The sequence below is a fragment of the Leptodactylus fuscus genome, chromosome 4, assembly GCF_031893055.1.
Source record: "Leptodactylus fuscus isolate aLepFus1 chromosome 4, aLepFus1.hap2, whole genome shotgun sequence".
Lineage (NCBI taxonomy): Eukaryota > Metazoa > Chordata > Amphibia > Anura > Leptodactylidae > Leptodactylus > Leptodactylus fuscus.
This window is the reverse complement of record NC_134268.1, coordinates 82,676,378-82,696,001: the sequence shown is the minus strand read 5'-3', so window position 1 is coordinate 82,696,001 and position 19,624 is coordinate 82,676,378. Positions and strand designations below refer to the sequence as shown.

General features: G+C 41.5%; 1 protein-coding gene across 1 annotated transcript; it reads left to right on the top strand.

Moving 5' to 3' along the window:
• Positions 1–1,419: 1,419 nt before the first annotated feature.
• On the top strand, positions 1,420–19,114 carry CYB5A (cytochrome b5 type A). The gene is made up of 5 exons (XM_075270720.1): positions 1,420–1,623; positions 9,466–9,594; positions 12,997–13,026; positions 14,457–14,491; positions 16,430–19,114. Exons 1-5 carry the CDS (start codon positions 1,501–1,503, stop codon positions 16,509–16,511), a joined length of 399 nt encoding a protein of 132 aa, XP_075126821.1. The 5' UTR covers positions 1,420–1,500; the 3' UTR covers positions 16,512–19,114.
• Positions 19,115–19,624: the final 510 nt, after the last annotated feature.

Below are 19,624 nucleotides of genomic sequence, written 5' to 3'. Positions count from 1 at the left end.
CCGACTCTGTGTCCGGTTACAAAAAAAAAAAACGGTTTCACTGCGTAGTTATTTGGTCTGGATTTTGACGTGGGAAGCCACGTCAGAATCTGGACTAAAATGCGCATGCTGCTGCTTCCTGCTCCAGATTAGGCCCAAATGAATGAGCCTAGTCCGAAGGGATTGTCTTGATGTAGACACCGCGGAATCCAGGTCAAAGATCTGTTTGAAGTGCCTGCAGCCTTAGGGCCCCTTCATATGCCGATATACGCGCGCTTCCTATTGAAATCAATGGGCTCTGTTTTGAAGTGCCGCGCTCGGACACGTGTCTAAATGAGCGGTGCGCTTACGCTGTGTGAGGGGGCCCTAAGTTTCCTTGTAATGTTCTCCAAGTAAATGTGGTTTGCAACTCCAATTCTGAAATAAGGGAAATAATAAGCACAGAATTGAGCCAAAAATAGTTAAAGGGGCTCTATCAGCAAAATTATGCTGTATGAGCCCCACATATGCGTGAATAGCCTCCGGATTTGAACCAATCCCGCCGGAAGAAGAGGACGATGAAGTCGGGGAAGAGCCAGGACAGGAGGGCATCGCTGAAAGAAGAAGAAGACGTGCCAGAAGATGACATCGGACCGTGCATCATCGCCCACCGTGCACGATAAGTATGATTTGCATATATGTTTTTATGGTTTTATTTTAAAATGGGGGGGGGGGATGTTTAAATAAGATTAGCGGTGCCTGGATAGCCTTTTTAAAGTCTATTCACGCATATGTGGGGCTCATACAACATAATTTTGCTGATAGAGCCCCTTTAATAAAGTGTATTACAAAGTTTATTAATGACCCAAAGACCCAGAAAAGGCTGGAAGGTTAGCTACACTTTCACGTGTCATTTATACCACACTACACCCATAAGATTGCAAAATTTCAGTTTTCCCCACAAAAACAAAAAAACACTTTCTTAAAATATGTGCTAGGAAGCCTAGGGTTGTGCCATTAAAAATTACAAATCATTTTTAATATTTTAATATAAAAATTTATAATAAGAATGTAATATATAATTAATAAGTTATAAAATGTGGTAAATCACATCATTACAGCATTGGCAGCTCCTGCTTGACCCTTACTCCCAGTTCAGTCACAGTACACAGATGATGGACTTCAGTCTGAACTCGCACGCCCCACACGCGATGGAGGGAGGAGAGAAGCTGACAGGACTTGACAATGACAGCACTCGACACTTCTAGTCACGCAAACTACCTCACGCACACACAACAATCTGCGCTGAAACTTTCCCGCCTCCCAGGGAACCAATTAGCAACGTCCATCCTCTCTTCCCATCCAATAGGAGCCTAGGACCTCTGCGTGTTGTGATTGGACATAATGGGAGATGCCGTAGACCAATGGGAGGGTGGCTGAGGCTGAGGGAGGGTATAGTGGTGCTGGTGCAGGAAGGAGTAGTGAGCAGTCTGGAGCAGTGAGGCAGAGGTAGAGGGCAGTAGGTCTCTGTGCGGTGACACTATGGCTGACAAGAAGGACGTCACGTATTACACTTTAGACGAGATCCAGAAGCACAACCACAGCAAGAGCACCTGGATCATCATCCACAATAAGGTGTACGATGTCACCAGGTTCCTGGAGGAGGTGAGTGGGCCGCGGCAGCTGTTTGTTTTATGGGTGGAGAGGAGCTCGGAATCTTGCCACAGCGGCTTAGGTATTGCACACCCTGCTTTATGGAGCTGTGCACGGCTGTTTGATTTACCATGGTGATTATCCATGGCTAGCGATCTGATCCTGTGGGACCTACCGCCTAAGCAGCTCACTCAGGGGCGGGAGGCACAGAAGGTAGTGGGGGACCCATCATGGCCAGAGAAGAGGGGAGACCATGTACCTGAACTACTCCAAAGTCTGTGTGTGAGGAGCAGAGTTAGCTGGCACCACTTCAGCCAAAATGGCTGCTAGAGAAGTAGCTGTAAGTCCTCATGTATAAGAAGTCTGTAGGTGAGAGATATGTGTATAGTCTCCCCAATGTACCGGTATATACACCTGTCTCTAGGATATGAGTGGCCTAGGCGCTCTATGTGTCTTATGAATGACTGGTTTCGGTATGTCTATCATGTTTCTTGGGTAAATTAATGGGATATGTCTATAAGACCCTAGTTGGTGGGGGGTGGAATAGTTTTATTTGTGCATGCCAGTTTTATAATATGATGACACCCCCCAGGGGGGGCTTGGTCTGATCTCCTAACTCAGACTAGATTCCCATCTGTGCTGACATCTTCAGTCGGAGCCCCTTGGCAGATTCCATTTCGAATTGGAGTTCCTCAAAACACAAATACTTCATCTAAACTGTGGGTACAGGACAGACCCCATTATAGTCTGGGGGGGGGGGGGGTTTCTCAGGATCTGTTGTCATAGAATGGATCGGTCTGTATTGTTTAATCAGTTTTTCTGTTCCTGCAGCGCCCTGAAGAACATATTAAACAATGCATGATAACGCACTGAGCTCTTACAAAGTAGGCCAATTTCATTAAAAGCCACATAAGAAGGTTGAGGGAACTTACATGATCTAGGACAGTTTTCTGACATTACAACCTTGGAAATATTTTTGCGTAAAGTTGTGACTTTTTGAAAGGGGTTACCTGACCCCAAATCGTTTTATTTATTTTTCCAATAGGGTCTGGGCATTGATGGTGGTGGAGGGGGAACCTGTGCAGGCTCTCACTACATGTTTACAGGTTCTCACTACTGCCACACTCCCCGGAGCGGACTGCGGCGGAAGTGTGAACCTAGCCTTACTCCTGTCCTGGGCACCCTCCACATTAGCCGACAGTGTAGCACCACCTAGTGTTGAGTAAAACAGGTGAGAAATAATTATCGGCAGCTGCTTAATGAAGTTAAACAATAAGTAGCTGCCACCTCTGACACGCCTCATAAGTTTGGCATCACTGACCTAGCCATTGGAAATTTGGGACCAGACAACCCCTTGGGCTGCTGTTGGCTCTTCCTCCAATAGTGGACAGTCCGTTGTGTGAGGGACAGTGCACTTTACTGTAATGTAATTTGCTATATTCTAGCTATTAATTACATAATACACTATAAATTACTCCTGAAACTAGTGTAAATTTTAGCTGAAATCATTAGCAGATTGGCATAAATTTGAGTTCTAGGGCTCAAAAGACCTCAATACATCTGCATGGGCCATTTCATGAATTAGGTACACCTCGTCAAAGTGTGTAGGAGAACAAGGCTGGCATAGAAAATGCCTATTTTGATAAGTTCTCCCTGTGTCTTTTGGCATGTAAGGCCCCGTTCACACGGTACAAGAGGAGGTGAATTTTGGCGCGGAATCCACGTCATAATCCTCCCCCTCACAATGGTTGTCTATGTAGACCACTAGAGTTCTTTTTTCCGCTAGTGGAAAAAAGAAACAAGCTGCCCTTTCATCAGGCGGATTCCATCCGCCTCGCGGCAGCACCCTCCGGTCTAGGCCCATTCATTTGGGCCTAATCTGGAGTGGAAAGCTGCGACGGGATGCTGTACACTGCATCGGCATCCCATTGCGGCAGCCGCAACGGAATATGCACACACGTAATTGTGTATGTACTAATCCTAAGATGCTGGATCTTGTGTTATTGTAGCAATTCATGCCAAGGTTTATTGGAGCAGATGAGCCAAGTATTTTTATTTCACCATATTTAGGGTGGTGACATGATGAACTTTGGACAGTGGCTGTAGCCACAATCCATCTGGGCCATGAGTATACAGTGTTTCACTTTATGGCGGAGAGATTCATTATGTAGAAGTGAAATCCCAGTGGCCAGGATGGGATGGGTGCAGCTACAGCCATGTCTAAGGGCTAGTTCACATAGAGTAAAATGGTCCGTCAGAATCCGGATCAAAATGCACCTACTGCAGCTAGCTGAAACTTTTGCGGCTTCCGACAGTCGTGGCTTTCTGCTCCGGATTAGGCCCAAATGAATGGGCATAGATGGGAGGGAGGTGTCGTGAGGCGGATGTCCGTGGCTGAATCAGCCACAAAATCCCCCTGAAGAAAGGCGGATTCTTTTTTTCACGAGTGGGAACAAACCGCTCGCCGAAAAAGGAAATGTCCGGCTGCCATTGATTTCAATGATAGGTGGTTTTTTGAGCCGGTTTCTGACGCGGATTCTGCGTCAAAATCTGGCCCATTTGACTCCGTGTGAACTAGCCCTTAGGCTGCACTGTATGTCAATGCCCTTTCCTCTCCATGCACAGGTAAAATAGATTAGCATATATATCCTGTATCTTTGCCAGGTCTCAACCATGGCTTTTAAATGCCTAGTGCAGTACAGCCTTATGTTTGTTGTAATCATGAATTTTATTTATATAGCGCCAACATATTCCACAGCACTTTGTAGGGTTAAAGTACAGACAGAAAGATACTTTACAAAGAAATAGCCAATTCACACAATGGGACTGAGGGCCCTGCTCGTGGTGTATAACTTTTCTCCTTCATATAATGTGAACAGAGCCTTTCTGTTTTTACTTTTATATTTCTTTTTCTTTTTTTATATCAACTTTACAATATGCTATAAATGTCATATCTTCAGCCATAATTGGACTTTATCATCCCTTATGAGGAGTGAAGCCGGCTGTATATATGCTGATTAGATAATATAGTTCCTTGCACTTTGCTTTATGTTTCTGCTGTTTTTTCCTGGCTTTTTATTTTTTGTTCCCCTTTTAGATTTATAGTGAAAAAGCTTAAATTTCAGCAGCTAAAATTTCCATGCTACGTTTTTCAAAATGTCCGCTTTTCAGTAGCTTCCCTCACAGATCTCTAATTGATGTCTACCTTTAGGACATATCTGCAGCAAAAAAAAGTTCCATGAAACCTCTTTATCAGGACAAAACTGTTTCCTACGTGATTATGACCAGAGTTCAGTGCAGTTCATGCCCGAATTCATTAGGGTACAACTTCAAAGTTTAATCTGATGTGACCATGACTTGCTCAAGGTCTGTAAATAGTGAGTTCTGTACAAAGGTGATCTTGGCTTGCTCATCGGGATATTAGGTGAGGTCAGGTTCTTCTTGCAGGTTTACAGCACGTTCCTCCTGTTCACAAGCAGATTATCACGACACTGGTTATGAAATGTCTAAGATGCCTGTTATATAACGAATCTTTAATTGTATGTCCAAACAGGATGGACAGCTTGCTCATTGTGGAAGATCTGCAGTGTACTTACCGGGATTTTACATTAGCAAAATCTATACCAAATGCTCCTCATTTACCGTATATACTCGAGTATAAGCCGAATTTTTCAGCACAGTTTTTGTGCTGAAAAAGCCCCCCTCGGCTTATACTCGAGTCAGCAAAAAAAACCAAAACTGTATATACTCGAGTATAAGCGGACCCGAATATAAGCCGAGGCCCCTAATTTTACCACAAAAAACTGGGAAAACTTATTGACTCGAGTATAAGCCTAGGGGGGAAATGCAGCAGCTACTGGAAATTTCAAAAATCTAAAATAGTCGGTGTTTTTGGGTGCAGTAGATTCTGGGTGCTGGGGAAGGGGAGAGGGTGTTTTGATTGTCTGTCTGCCCCTTCCCTGAGCTTGAAGACTGGGTTTTTTCTCTCCCCCCCTCCCCCACTTGGAATTCAGTCTAGCTGAATATTGGGTATCTGCAGTGCTCCTATTAACCCCTTAGGGCTAGTTCACACGTGGGCAAAGGGGAGGTTTTTGACAGCGGAATTCGCTTCAAAAACCGCCCCTTTAACATGGTGGTCTATGTAGACCGCTAGCTTTTTTTTTTCCTCCTAGCGTTTTCCGCCTGAAGAAGCGACATGACCTTTCTTCAGGCGGAAAACGCCTGAAGAATTGCATAGAAGTGAATGGGAGGCGAAAACCACGCGGTAAAAAAACCGCGCGTTTTTTTTGCACACAAAACCACGCGTTTTTTTGCAAAAAAAAACCGCGTGGTTTTCGCCTGCAGTTTCTATAGCACATATAGGGAAAAAAAACCCTAGCGAAAACCGCGTCAAAAACCGCGTGGAATGCAAAAAACAGCGTCAAAAAAACTCCCCGAGGTTTTTTACCTCGCACAAATAAGCTAGGCGGTTTTCACGTGTGAACTGACCCTTAGAACGGAGCAGGAGCACTGCAGATACCCTATATTCAGTAGACCGGGCACTTTCAGGCACAGGGATACCTAATGTGTATGTATTTCACAGTCATTTTCTACTTTTATATGTATTCTTGGGAAAGGAGGGATTTAGCCCCTTTTTTTTTTTTTTTATTTTTTTTTTTTGCACTATGTTATGGGAGATTTTATACATTAATATTGTGGCTGGTCATAGACCCCCCCCCCTCCTAAAGAAAAAAAATAAATTTTTTTTTGCTGACTTGAGTATAAGCCGAGGGGGGGGCGCTTTTTCAGCACAAAAACTGGGCTGAAAAATTCGGCTTATACTCGAGTATAGGGTGGGGGGGTCTATGACCAGCCACAATAGTAATGTATAGAATCTCCCATAAAATAGTGGGGGGGGGGGGGAAGAGGCTTTAAAAAAAAAAGTAAAAGTTCTAAATCACTCCTTTCCCTAGAATACATACAAAAGTAGAAAATGACTGTGAAACACATACACATTAGGTATCCCTGTGTCTGAAAGTGCCCGGTCTACTGAATATAGGGTATCTGCAGTGCTCCTGTTCCATTGGGAAGGGGTTAATAGGAGCACAGCAGATACCCTATATTCAGCCTGGCTGAATTCCAAGTGGGGGAAGAAAAACTCAGTCCTCAAGCTCAGGGAAGGGGCAGACAGACAACCAAAACACCTCCTCCCCTTCCCCATCACCCAGCAACTACTGCACCCAAAAACTCCGACCATTTTAATTTTTTTTAATTTTCCAGTAGCTGCTGCATTTCCCACCCCCCACCCCCCCGGCTTATACTTGAGTCAATAAGTTTTCCCAGTTTTTTGTGGTAAAATTAGGGGCCTCGGCTTATATTCGGGTCGGCTTATACTCGAGTATATACGGTAACTTTGCAGACTATGTTCACACTGACATTATTAATGTGTTTTATTGTCATCAGTCATAGAATGAGATTCAGGTGGGGGCCCCATGTGGTGAAAACACCGCAGAAAACCTCACAGCGTTATTCAGGATGCTACGTGGGGCCTTAGCCTGGCTGTAGCAGAGTCTCAGACACAGATAGAGACCCCACACAGGGCTTTCTTTCCTTCAGAAAAGTAAAAAACATGGTGGAAGAAAACTCCCTTCATGTGTTTATTTAACATCACAGTGAAAGCAGACTGACACCTGATGGAGGGAGCGCTGTCTGCATTTGTCATTTAGTGACCAGTGCTCTCATCCTGTTACGGATGAGAGCAATGGACAATGAATAACTGTAGTGAGAACCCATCCCTACTACTAAATATACATATTTAAATGTCTCTAGACCTACAGCAGAGTCTTGGCTTAGTCTTTATATTCTTGAAGCCTGTGCACTCTGACACATTTATCTGCAGTTCAAGGGTGAAGCTGAAAACCTGGGCCACAGATCTGCATGTTGCCTAATCCGCCCTGTGTATTGTAAGTTATTTATTTTCTAGCTTGGCTCCAGTTCTGCTGAGTCATGCGGCCTGGCTGTACAGCACGTATATCGTGGAGTGAAGTCTATAGGGTACATATTTTCTCAGCTGTTCTTTAAAAAACAGAGAAGTTTAAGCTTTTACTGGTGTCTGGAGTGCAGTGATAAGAACATGCTTTATATTAAACCTCGCACACATAGTGTATATATGATCCCTGGCAGGTAGTTTACACCCTATCTTTGTGGTTGTACAGATTTTATTACAGGATTACCTCTTGTATTGTTTTGCAGCCATTGCATTTCTAATGCCAGAATATTGTTAATCTGAATTTGCGGAAAGTTCTGGACACTATTCTTTAGTCTATTTATTTTACTATTCTTGACAAATACTGCCGTTAAATGAGCTGAGTCATATCTGTTTTCTGCACACCCCACCCCCATATCGTTCTAATTCGCTCCTAAATGAACACCAGTCCCTTTAACGGGGAACCCTGATAATCTAAGACTGTTCTTACACATCCACTCATCCACATCCCTTCACTTCCCATGCATAAGCTTGCTTGTCCGTGAATGGACATGTTCTCAGAAAGAGGGGAGTAAGTCAATGGCAGGTTCCTCTGGCAGTGACTTATCTCCCTTATGAATAACGTGATTGGCACATTTAAATAAAAAAAAAAAAAAAAAAAAAGGAGAAAATTGGCATTCTCTCAGTACACATTAGTTGGGGAGTACTGCCAAAATATGCAGTTTAGCTGAGTTTACCGATTGTCACCCATGATTTCTCCTCAGTTGAACCTAGTCAAGATGTAACACTAAATTGGACAGATTTAGTAAAAATCTATGGAATAGATACATTAAATCATACAATTGGCCGGTTAATATTTATTTTACAAAAATCAACATTCCAATGTAATAGAAAAGTGGTTACATGATAAAAACATACATTGTGTATGTGGAGGTATTTGGCTATAGTTTTCTGCATATGTTTAGACATCAGAAATGACTGTGTGTGCCGATGTGCTAGTCTACAGTTCAGCACCTATATAGATGACGGTACAATTGGACACAGCGGACTAAAGTATATTATTTGACAGCTGCTTTATTTCATGCCATATGGATGAGGAAACCCGTGGTCTCCCGCTGACAGCAGCACTTTTTGGATTGGTGGAATTGTCATTGGATAGTATAGCCTCATATTGTATGTGCTCATAGCACAGGCTGATAAGCAGCTAACCTCTTTATTACATGACCTAGAAATATACACACCATATTTCCTGAGGATGCCGCACACATGCAGTTGTGGACTTGCTGAAAACAAAGCCATCATCTACCAGAGAATAATAGCTGCTGTGTGTTTCCATGCTGTTCAGGAACTGTAGGAATTGTAGAAAACATATACAGTGCGCTGAATGGAGCAACTCAAGCAAAACAATAAGAACCTTACATTTTCTTGGAGCTCACACATAATTTTTCAGCAAATATCTGCAGACTCTACAGATGGCCAAAGACAGAACAATTCTCTTAATGACTATGTCTATGTTAATCATTACATCTATCTAGTGTGTAATAGTTTAATTAAGGAGGTCGCACTGCAAAAAAAATTCCTGCCATTCATAAGTGTAAACTATGTTAAAGAGGACCTTTCATGGTTTGGGGCACAGGCAGTTCTATATACTGCTGGAAAGCCGACAGTTCGCGCAATTCGGCGCACTGTCGGCTTTCCTGATCTGTGCCCCGGGTGAAGTTAGCGAATTCAGCGCACTGTCGGCTTTCCAGCAGTATATAGAACTGCCTGTGACCAAATCATGAAAGGTCCTCTTTAACAGGTCTATTAATTTTATAAGGTATATTCTCCCATCCCACCTTGCTTGCCTTACAATGAAACGAAATAAAAATGAATTATCTTTATTTCAGCATCCTGGTGGTGAAGAGGTTCTCCGGGAACAGGCTGGAGGGGATGCAACAGAGACATTTGAAGACATTGGACATTCTACAGATGCCAGAAACATGTCAAAAGAATTTATAATAGGAGAACTTCATCCAGTGAGTGACCTTTCATATCATTTGTAAACTTTGATTTTTTTTTTTTGATTTTTTTTTTTTTTTTTTTTTTTTTTTTTGTGCAGCTATATAGGATAAGGCCAAAAGGCTGAGCTTCTCTCAAATAATTACCAATTAATGTTTTTCAATCGAACATACATGGTGCTACAAGTGTGACTAGATTTGGAATATTTTGTAGGAATGTTTAAAATGTAAAGGAACTCCCTAGTTGTATATTTCAGTCATATATGTCTAGCACATGGACACAATAGTTACCTGCCATTTACTTTCCATAGATGTTGGTGCCTGGCTGCATGTAGCACAGCTCCAGGAGGGTAAAGCTAGGGGTGAGTGAGTAAAACGGTTATCTACCTTTGAAGTATTGATGGTCTACCTGCAGCTGAGCTGTTCTTGGTCATGGTGCACTGCTCACTCACTGTACAATGTGTAGTGGCCAGTTTAGGTTCTGCCCCATAGACTTCAATGGTACACACCACTATAGTACCTAAACCTGCTGCTACACATATTGCAAATGAGCTGCACAGCTCATAATGTTCACGCTATGAGAAGCGGTGCCGTCCTAGAATATCTGCTCTGCGGGACCCTGCAGATCTAATGATGAAAAGGCAATCAATATTTGCAAGGTGGATATCCCCTTTATTCAAATTAATTTGGTTAGTTCACCCTTAAGGTGCCTCATGATTTTGTTATGTAACAGAATTATCTAATTTGATTCTTCCTAACTTAATCCGCCATAATAACTGTGGGGTCGTTGCTATATCACATGGCTAAAACATGGCAGCAGTCCCGCCTGCCACATGGCCTCCTGCAGATCTATAGCCTGCTTCCCACTCGGCCAACGAGTTTAAGGTTTTTTTTAGTTTTGTTTTGTTTTTTTGATAAAATCCTTGTGTAGATCTTTGGTCTGTGACTGCAGATTTTTCACCAGATAGTTTTTATTGTTAAGGTTTTCCAAGTACAAAAGAAAGTAAACAAATTACAAACCATAGTCCCACCCCTGTACACCAAGAGTACACATAAAGTAGTGGAAAGTGGCTGTAGCCCAACCCAAGTAGGCTCATAGCCAGAGGTAGTCCAGAAATAATGCAGGAGCCAGTGAGGCCGCTCACCTCCCACTCCAGGGGAAGGCCCTACAAAGCAGATCCTGTGATTGGATCCCAGGGGGCACAGTTGCAGAAAGCCTATATCTATAGCACACAGAATTCATATACCATATTTTCCGGACTATAAGGCGCACATAAAAACCTACGATTTCCTCAGAAATCGTAAGTGCGCCTTATAGTCCGGTGCACCTTATATATGGATGGAAGCGGTGGCAGTGTCTGCGTGCCGCTTCCATACATACATAAAAGGCACCGTAAGGGTGCATTCACACTACGGAACGCCAGCGTGTATCACAGCCGTACCCGCCGGCGTTACAGCAGGGCTGCCGGACACTTCCTATTCATTTCTATGGGAGCCGGCATGCGAGCGCTCCCCATAGAAATGAATGGAAAAAACAGTCCATTCATTTCTATGGGGAGCGCTCGCATGCCGGCTCACATAGAAATGAATGGGAAGTGTCCGGCAGCCCTGCTGTAACGCCGGCGTGTACGGCTGTGATACACGCTGGCGTTCCGTAGTGTGAATGCACCCTTAAAAGTTATATTAAACTACCCCCCCCCCCCCCCCCCCCCCGTTTTAAAATAAAACCCTGAAACAGAATGTGAAACTTACCGAACGGTGCAGGGTGGGCGGGCATTCAGGCCTCCTCTTCCTCCGATGTCCTGACCACTTCCTCCGGCGCTCGCGAACTGATAATGGCCTGGGCGCATGCGCAATATCATAATGTTTCTACTACGGCTACTGCGCATGCGCCCAGGCCATTATCAGTTCACGAGCGCCGGAGGAGGAGGACGGAACATCGGAGGCCTGAATGCCCGCCCACCCTGCACCGTTCGGTAAGTTTCACATTCTGTTTCAGGGTTTTATTTTAAAACGGGGGGGGGGGGGGTAGTTTAATATAACTTTCACGGTTGGGCTCTATCAGCATGATTTTGCTGATAGAGCCCCTTTAACTCCTCGCCTGCCGAGCGCTTCCAATAGAAGCGGCTGGCACACGGGGGGTTAAGCTGCCGCTGGCAAAGTCTGCGTGCCGCCGCTTTCAATAACATATAATGCGCACCGGACTGCGCCTTATAGTCCGGTGCGCCTTATATATGAACCGAGACGGACTATAAGGCGCTCATGGGCAATGCGCCTTATAGTCCAGTGCGCCTTATAGTCCGTAAAATACGGTAATAAAGGAGCGAAATATCTAGTCGGGGAAAAGCTGCATTGAAGGCATTGGGTACAAAAGCCATTAGCAAGAGAGCCAGGGCTTAATCATAGGCTTAATCACAACCTTATTTCCAAGTTGGTGTGTGAACTGCAGTAATTGTAACCCACTAATATGAAAAAGATAATATTCAGCTAATTGTCACATATACCAGGAGGAATGTTATTCAGGACGATCTATTTTATTATAAAAGGGGTTTTCTGGGACCGGTTTTTGATATTAATGACCTATCCACAGAAAAGGCCACTAGTAATAGATGGGTATGAGTCTAACACCTGGAACCCGTATTGATCAGCTGTATATTTTCCTCCTGCCCTGGAAGATGGTAAGGCTGGGTTCACACGGAGTTCTTTAGTCAGGAATTTGAGGTGGAATCCACCTCAAAAGCCTCCACCAAAAAAAGCCTCACAATAGAGTCCTATGTAATCTGCTAGCTTTTTTTCCCCGCTAGCAGAAAAAAAGAAGCGACATGACCTTTCTTCAGGCAGATTCATCCTGAAAATACCAACAGGAGTCAATGGGAGGCGGAAAAACCGCGTCGCAGTTTTTTGCCAAACACCGCTTCAAAAACCGGTAACGGTTTTTTCAAGGTCCATATACTGTGCTGGAGAAAAAAATAAAAATGGCTCAAACGCTCCAAAAAATGTATCATGTCATAAAACGCTTAAAAAAAAAAAAAAAACGTTTCCAAGTTCCTAAAGCAGATTTTTTCCTAACCAAATTCATCGACACCTAGCAACGTATAAACTAGCGGATGTACCCTTCGCTTCTTTCTTATTGTACTACAGCCTGAAATGCTTTCTTTGAAGGATATTGTAGGCTGTAAGTACAGCCTCTGCAATGTAATGTTTACTGCAAGCTAGCTATGTGTGTGTCTTGCCACTGCCCAGGTTACATGTGTACTGTGAGGTGCTAAACCACTTACAAATTATATTATCCAGCTGTGACCATTTTGGTGGCCTCTGGCCCTGCCACTTGAAACCTTTCCTTGCATCCTGACAATAGAAGAAATTATATATATATATTATACTAATTCAATGTGTAACTATATAATTTTTTTCTTACAGGATGATCTTTCCAAAATCCAGAGACCAACGGTGAGTTTTGCTTTGCTTCAGTAATGTTTACTGGAACAGAGGTTTACTTTCAGTGTCTATCATTACCCATCCAATGCCATGTTTAAAAAGAAGAATTACTCAGCTAGTTACTGTTTGCATTGTTAGCTCATCTCAACAATCACTTGTTAGTGATTTGCTGAGCAGTCATTTCCTGTGTGTTAAGAGGGTTCAGGAAGCTTGAGGAATGGAGCAGAAGGGGTTTGATGCTAGGATGTGCAAGTGTACAAGTTTGTGTTTGTTTGTTTTTTTTTGTTTTTTTTTTTTGTTTTTTTTACCATTTTTCAAAAAAGTTCTTCTGGGCAGACAAAACTCCTAAAGGGATTCCATCATTAGAATCCCTTTTTGAAATAAGACCATGTCAGAATAGCCTTAAGAAGGGCTATTGTTCTACCTTTATTATTTTGATCTGCGCTATTGTTTTGGTGTTATTTAGTTTTTTTTGTTGTATGCAAATGAGTCTTCAGAAAGCACGGGAGAGGGGGGGCACATGGGGCGTCCCCTGTGCTGTCCAAAGACCCTCCAGCGATACCTGCATCTTCTCCCGGTGGCCTTTTGGCTGCGTCTTCAGCCGAAAGAGACGATTGCGTATGTCCATCGGCTGTTTTCCTGTGGCCGGACGCTCGTGTAAGATTCCACACCAGAACGGCAGTGCGGATCAAAATAATAAAAGGTTAAGGATATTCCGCCGTGGTCTTAGTTCAAAAAGGGATTCTAATGGTTGAATACGTTTAATCTTCCTTTAGGATTCCTAATGAAATAAACAATTAGAATGATCCATTCCTTACTTATGTGGGATTGGAAGGACCGTTATCTCCGCACTATACAGTGTTAAAATGTACCTGATTTTTCACATTAACCTTCTTGTATAAGGTTGGCCATACACATAAGAGAAAAATCAGCTGTGATGTGGCTATTCAATATCAATAGTGGAAGAAAAATAAAATTGCTCTTAGTCTGAATAAATTGACAAATGATTGGCCAAATTCAGACAATTGTGCCAAACACTTTTTTTTTTTTTTTTTTGAAGATAGACCATTAACCTGTGATCATCTGAATGGGGCCGCATCCATAGTACACACACAAAGAGGAAATTTGTTGGATCCATGCCATGTAGGGGCCGGTTACTAGTACTGCAGCTAAGTCAAGGATAGGCCATAAAATCCATGTTTCTTGACCAACCCTTTCAGCACTACCATTTTGTAGGACAATGTGCAGAAAACAGTTAATGTAGTAAATGTGTAAGACGTGCACTCCAACTATATCTGACTCCTTTTTATTAGTAAAAGTCTATCATTCTGTTTTGTCATATGAACATTTTTAATATATAGTTTTTGTTTAGCGTAATTTCCAAATTTCATCTGTTAAATAATATATATTTTTTCTCAAGTGTTTATTTTTTTGTTCTTTAGGAAACCTTCATTACCACTGCTGAGTCTGAATCAAGGTATGAGGAGTGTTTTAAAATACTGTAGGACTGATGTGGTGTTCTTTTCTTCACTAGTGCTTTATTTGCATGTAGTTTACTACAATTTTTCTTATAATGGAATATTTCTCCATGCACCAATTCTTGATGAGTTTTTGCTATTGCTTTAAAGGGTCTCTGTGTGGTCCAAAATGTCTTTTAAAGTAATAAGTGCAATGTAAGGGCCTTTGATGGAAGCAGATACTTACCTTTGTGGTCACAAATTGATAAAGCAATGTAAAGAGAGTAATTTCTTTATGGATATGCAAATCTGGCTAAAGGGCATTGGGGGAAGGGCTAGATTTGCCAACAGATAGGCAAAAGTGCTCTGTCTTCTAAAATTGCTGCCCAATGTCGCCCCATTAGCCCTGAATTACATTTTCAGCTTCTACTTGCATCAGGACAGTCTTGTAGACAAATCTATTAAATGAGGCCCTGTCCGACACACTTTAGCTTAATTTGCATATTCATAAACTTATGATGATCTCTGCATTGCTTCATCAGTTTGTGACGACAAATGTATGCTTCAGCTCCTATCAAAGGCCTCTACACTGCACTATTAGTACTTTGAAAAACATTATGGACCTGACAGATTGCTTTTAAAGAGGACCTGTCTCCATGTCTAAAAAGCCCAATGGCAAAAAAACAACAAAAATACACTGCCCCTTTAGAGCAAAACTTGCTCTGGCAGTAAAATAGTATGGATTTGGCATACCCTCCTCACAAATTACATGTTTACTTTTCACCAACTGCTGTGCTCTGATTTCAGGAAAACTGATTCCATACTAGTGGGGACAAAATTCTCACTACACCCCTTGATAAGTTTCTTGAGGTGCATAGTTTCCAAAATGAGGGGATTCCATTTTACTGATACCTCGAGTGCTCTGTGAAATTGAAATGGCATCCAAAATCCAAACCATTTAAATCTGTGCTCTAAAAGTATCCCTGTTTCCCTTCTGTTCTGTGCTGTGTGCACATCTGACCTTCTGTACACAGGATACCGTATTTTATCAGTGTCGTATATGTGAGCATAGACTGCTGTTTCCCCAAAGAAAGGGGAATTTGCACCATTTCACTTCTGGAGCACAGATTTAGTCTGTTTGGTTTTTGGACACCAAGCTGCTTTTGCAGAGCCCCTAAAGTGGCAGGTAAGTGGAAGGCCCTGAAACGTGATCTCATTTTGATAATTGCACTCCTCAAGGAATTGAAATGATCACAAACTTTTCATACAGCTTAGTGATTTTGGACAAAAATGTAAAGTTCTTTCTTTAAAAATGTTGCTGTTTTCTTCTTGAAAAACCTTTCTAAAGTTGCAGCCACTAGATGTCTCCTTTCTAGCTAATTTGCTGTTCAGTCCATGTTACTACAGAAATTATGTCCATAGATAACTTCAGGCTACAGCTGGGCGATTATGACCGAATTAAAAATCTTGATTAATCGGGCAATTTACCTTGATTACAGTTAACATCGATTATTTAGGTCATGACCCTTTTACAGTATGATGTTAGGCGTTTCTCGCAAGATTTGTCTTGCAAGGTTCACCTGGCGGTTTTGTTTGGTCCCAGACACAGTTGAACCGAAATTGCTATTATAGTGTGGGGTCTCTTTAGGCCTCAGAGTATGAAAACCGGAGGAGCTGAGGAAACCTAATAGACAGTTACTGACATCTTTGGTGTGTTTCCCTGCTGTCTTTGGCATAACTTATGGAAAATGAATGTAACTTTGAGAAGAGGGTTAAAAATACTTGCTATGATTCTTGTCAAATTCATTGAAGGGTGGATTTCTAAAATTGGGATACGTAAGCAAAAGTTTAAATGATCTGTTGCATAATTTGCTTAACCAGTATAGAGAGCAATAAAATGGGTCACAAAGTAATAAAACCAGACATGCTAACTTTTGTTTTGTTTTTGTGCTTCCCAGTTGGTGGAGTAACTGGATTATCCCTGGAATATCAGCTGTTATTGTTGCCTTGATGTATCGTTTCTACATGGCAGAAGAGTAGAAGCCGTCCACAGGATTTCCTGAACAGTTTCCGGTCCAGCCATGAAAGTATGCACATCATTTTACGATGGCCAAATATTACACTTTTTGATCTGTGTGCTCATATCAAGTCAGTCTTCAAGCCCTAGAGATATTTTATATTTGGTTTTAAATGGATACCTACAATCGTATGTGGGTGGACTTTTTTGATGGAAATGGAAACTGCTTGTGAATTTGTGCATACCATGTATTGTGTATACAATGGTTTTGTATCAAAATCTCTCGCCTAAAATTTTTGGGCATAACTTTCAAGAATCCAATCTTTAGCGACTTATGATAAATCGGATCATGCTAGTTTGTCTCATGCCTTTTCTATATTTTCTGTAGTGAATTCTGTTCAACAAATATGAAGCCAAATTGCCATATATCAGAAATTGTGCTTAAAACAATGTATTTTTAAGGCTGTTTACTACAGCTGATTCCCTTTCATTAAAGTATGCTGCAGGCTATGATACTTATCTTTCAGCTTCCTGTCTGGGTGTCCAATCAAGTATATGTACTGTATCTACAGCTAATGTGCTAATACATTGCAGTACTATCTTTAGACCCCTCCTACTCAGGTAGCAGGGATCAATAAAGGACTACACAGTCTATACCAGGGAAGGGAACACTACTTTAGGAGACCTTCTATAGACGTGGTTTCAATTTGATATCCATTACCAATGCACATGTTATCACCAGTAAGGGTTATGCACGCTGTGAAATTTGTCAGATAAATGTTCTATATAGTGCCTTGTACACAAAGCGATATGTCTGTCATTGTGAAAGATCACTAAACCTTGTATATTTTTGGGTTTAAAGGATTATATAGGGTCTTTTTTTTTTTTATACTTGCTTCCTTCAGACTTCTGTTTCACTCAAACCACAGGTTTCTGGGTTAGTTTCAGCTCTGGATCACTTCATCAGAACCAGCACCTGCTAGTCATGTCGGCCAATGTCCTCCCTCCTCTCCTGTGTCGACCAATATTACCTGTACTATGCAGGGTGGGCACGCTAGATCATTGTAATTGTAAAGCTCAGGTAATACCAGAAAGGAGTGAGGAGGCCGATACACTTGGGTGACAATCACCTGGAAAGCTGAAGTGCAGGGGAAATAGAACCACAATTGAAATAAGTTGTAAAGGCCTGGATAATCCCTATAAATTGACATTTATTTGTCATTTTCTTAAAGGGAGTCTACTACCTCTCCTAAGTACCACCACTTTCAATAGAATATTACAGTGATAAAGAACATAATTTTGTAATGTATGTCACTTTTGTAGATTGGAGCACTGCACTTCTTAGAGCACTGTTCTTGCTCCTCAGGTAGGATAGGTAATGGATAGGATAGGTAATGTCATAGCATGTCAACTCACTGCACAGGGTGACACGGAAAACAGTAGGGGTCTGAGTGGCAATAGCTGTACTCCGGAAGCCCCACTGTGTGACACTGTTTTTTACTCTAAATACGCAAAAATATATTGTTTATCCATGTAATGTATTCTGGCGACACATGACTATGTTTGGAGTAGGTGCAGGACTCCCTTTAAAATTAAAATAAATATATACAATGGATTATTGGTAGTCTGTAGACTTTTTTTTTTATGACCTCACCTGACATTTCTGGGTTTATATCTTTATAATGGTAAAATAAATGTGTATTATTTTCTATAATGTATTTTCCCCATTTTAGACTACAATGTGTGCACTTCTTTTCCAGCCATCCAAAACCGAGAAGCCGAATGCAACTATATGTTAACACTTACACCATTCCTTTCTTTTGTAACAGGTATTCTGCGCCTAGAAATTATTTAGACCCCACTGTTGGAGTAATGTTGTTGGTTGTCAATATGCTTACGTATTGAATTACACTTGGCTTAGACACACTACGGAAGTATTCATCTGTGAACCTCCTAAATGTAAATATTAAAGAGGAGCGGTCACCTCTCCTGACAGGTCTATATCAGTAAATACTTGTTCAGTATTACTCATGAAAGAATTCTGGAAAACCATTCCTTAGGACTCCTGTGTTGTGGTCTTCCTCTGAATTTCCTAGAAATTTTATGATTGCCGACTAGGTATTAACCAGTTGGGGATGTGTTTCTGTATTCTATGAGGCTTTTCAAGACTGACTGGATGGTACCAGACTGCAGGGACACTCCTCTCTGAAAAGGGGAATGGTAATACCCAGGTGTCAGTTTAAACATTTCCAGGAGGAACAAATGAATGGCTCAAAACAAATTTCTTAGAAAAGATCCTCCTGAACTGTTATTTCATGGGGAATGCAGTTATTTACTAAAAAGAACCCAATCGAAGAGCTGGCAGGTGCTTTTCTTTAGAGGTCACAGATCTTCAAATACGCTGCATTAACAAATTGGTAAAAATTAGGATTCTGCCTGCCTTCATCGGCCACTGGATAATAAGACCGCATATAATCTCCTAAGGTCCTCAAGTCGTGGATACAGGCAAATAACATTTTGGCTTTTTATATAGTCTGTGCAGCAGATTTGAAGCTTTGTCTCAAAACGGAGCTCAAACTGATATAAACTTATATATGAATTACTTCACATGAAATTTTGATTATTTTTTTTTTTAAAAAAGGGGTATTCAGTGATTAATATTCACTAAACACTTTATATGGTAAAAATATATAACCATTTAACAGTGATTTGTTTTATAATTTCTGGCATTAAAAGTCACTTAAAGGAAAACTTTTTTTCTTTTCATCAGCAGAATTCAACAAAGTACAATTACTATTTCTGTTTTTTAATTTAACCTTTCTTGTGTCATTGCCAAAATGTATAGGATAGACTTGGAAAGGTCCATGTAGTCAGACGATTTAAGATCTTGCCCTTAAATGTAAACATCTCACATTTGCAGAGAGCAAAGCGCTGTATAAAAGTTTAAACTTTTACATGAAAAGGACACAGCAAATTCTTATATTGGGCTTAATAAAGAGAAAACATTTTTAAATGTGTGAGTTTCATTCATTTTTTTGGTGTTTGGTTCAGTTATTACAAAGTTTTCAGTTTTGTTCGGAGCTAACTTGGCCATACCGAAACTGCTAATCTACTGTGGGGTCTGGAAGCTGCGGCA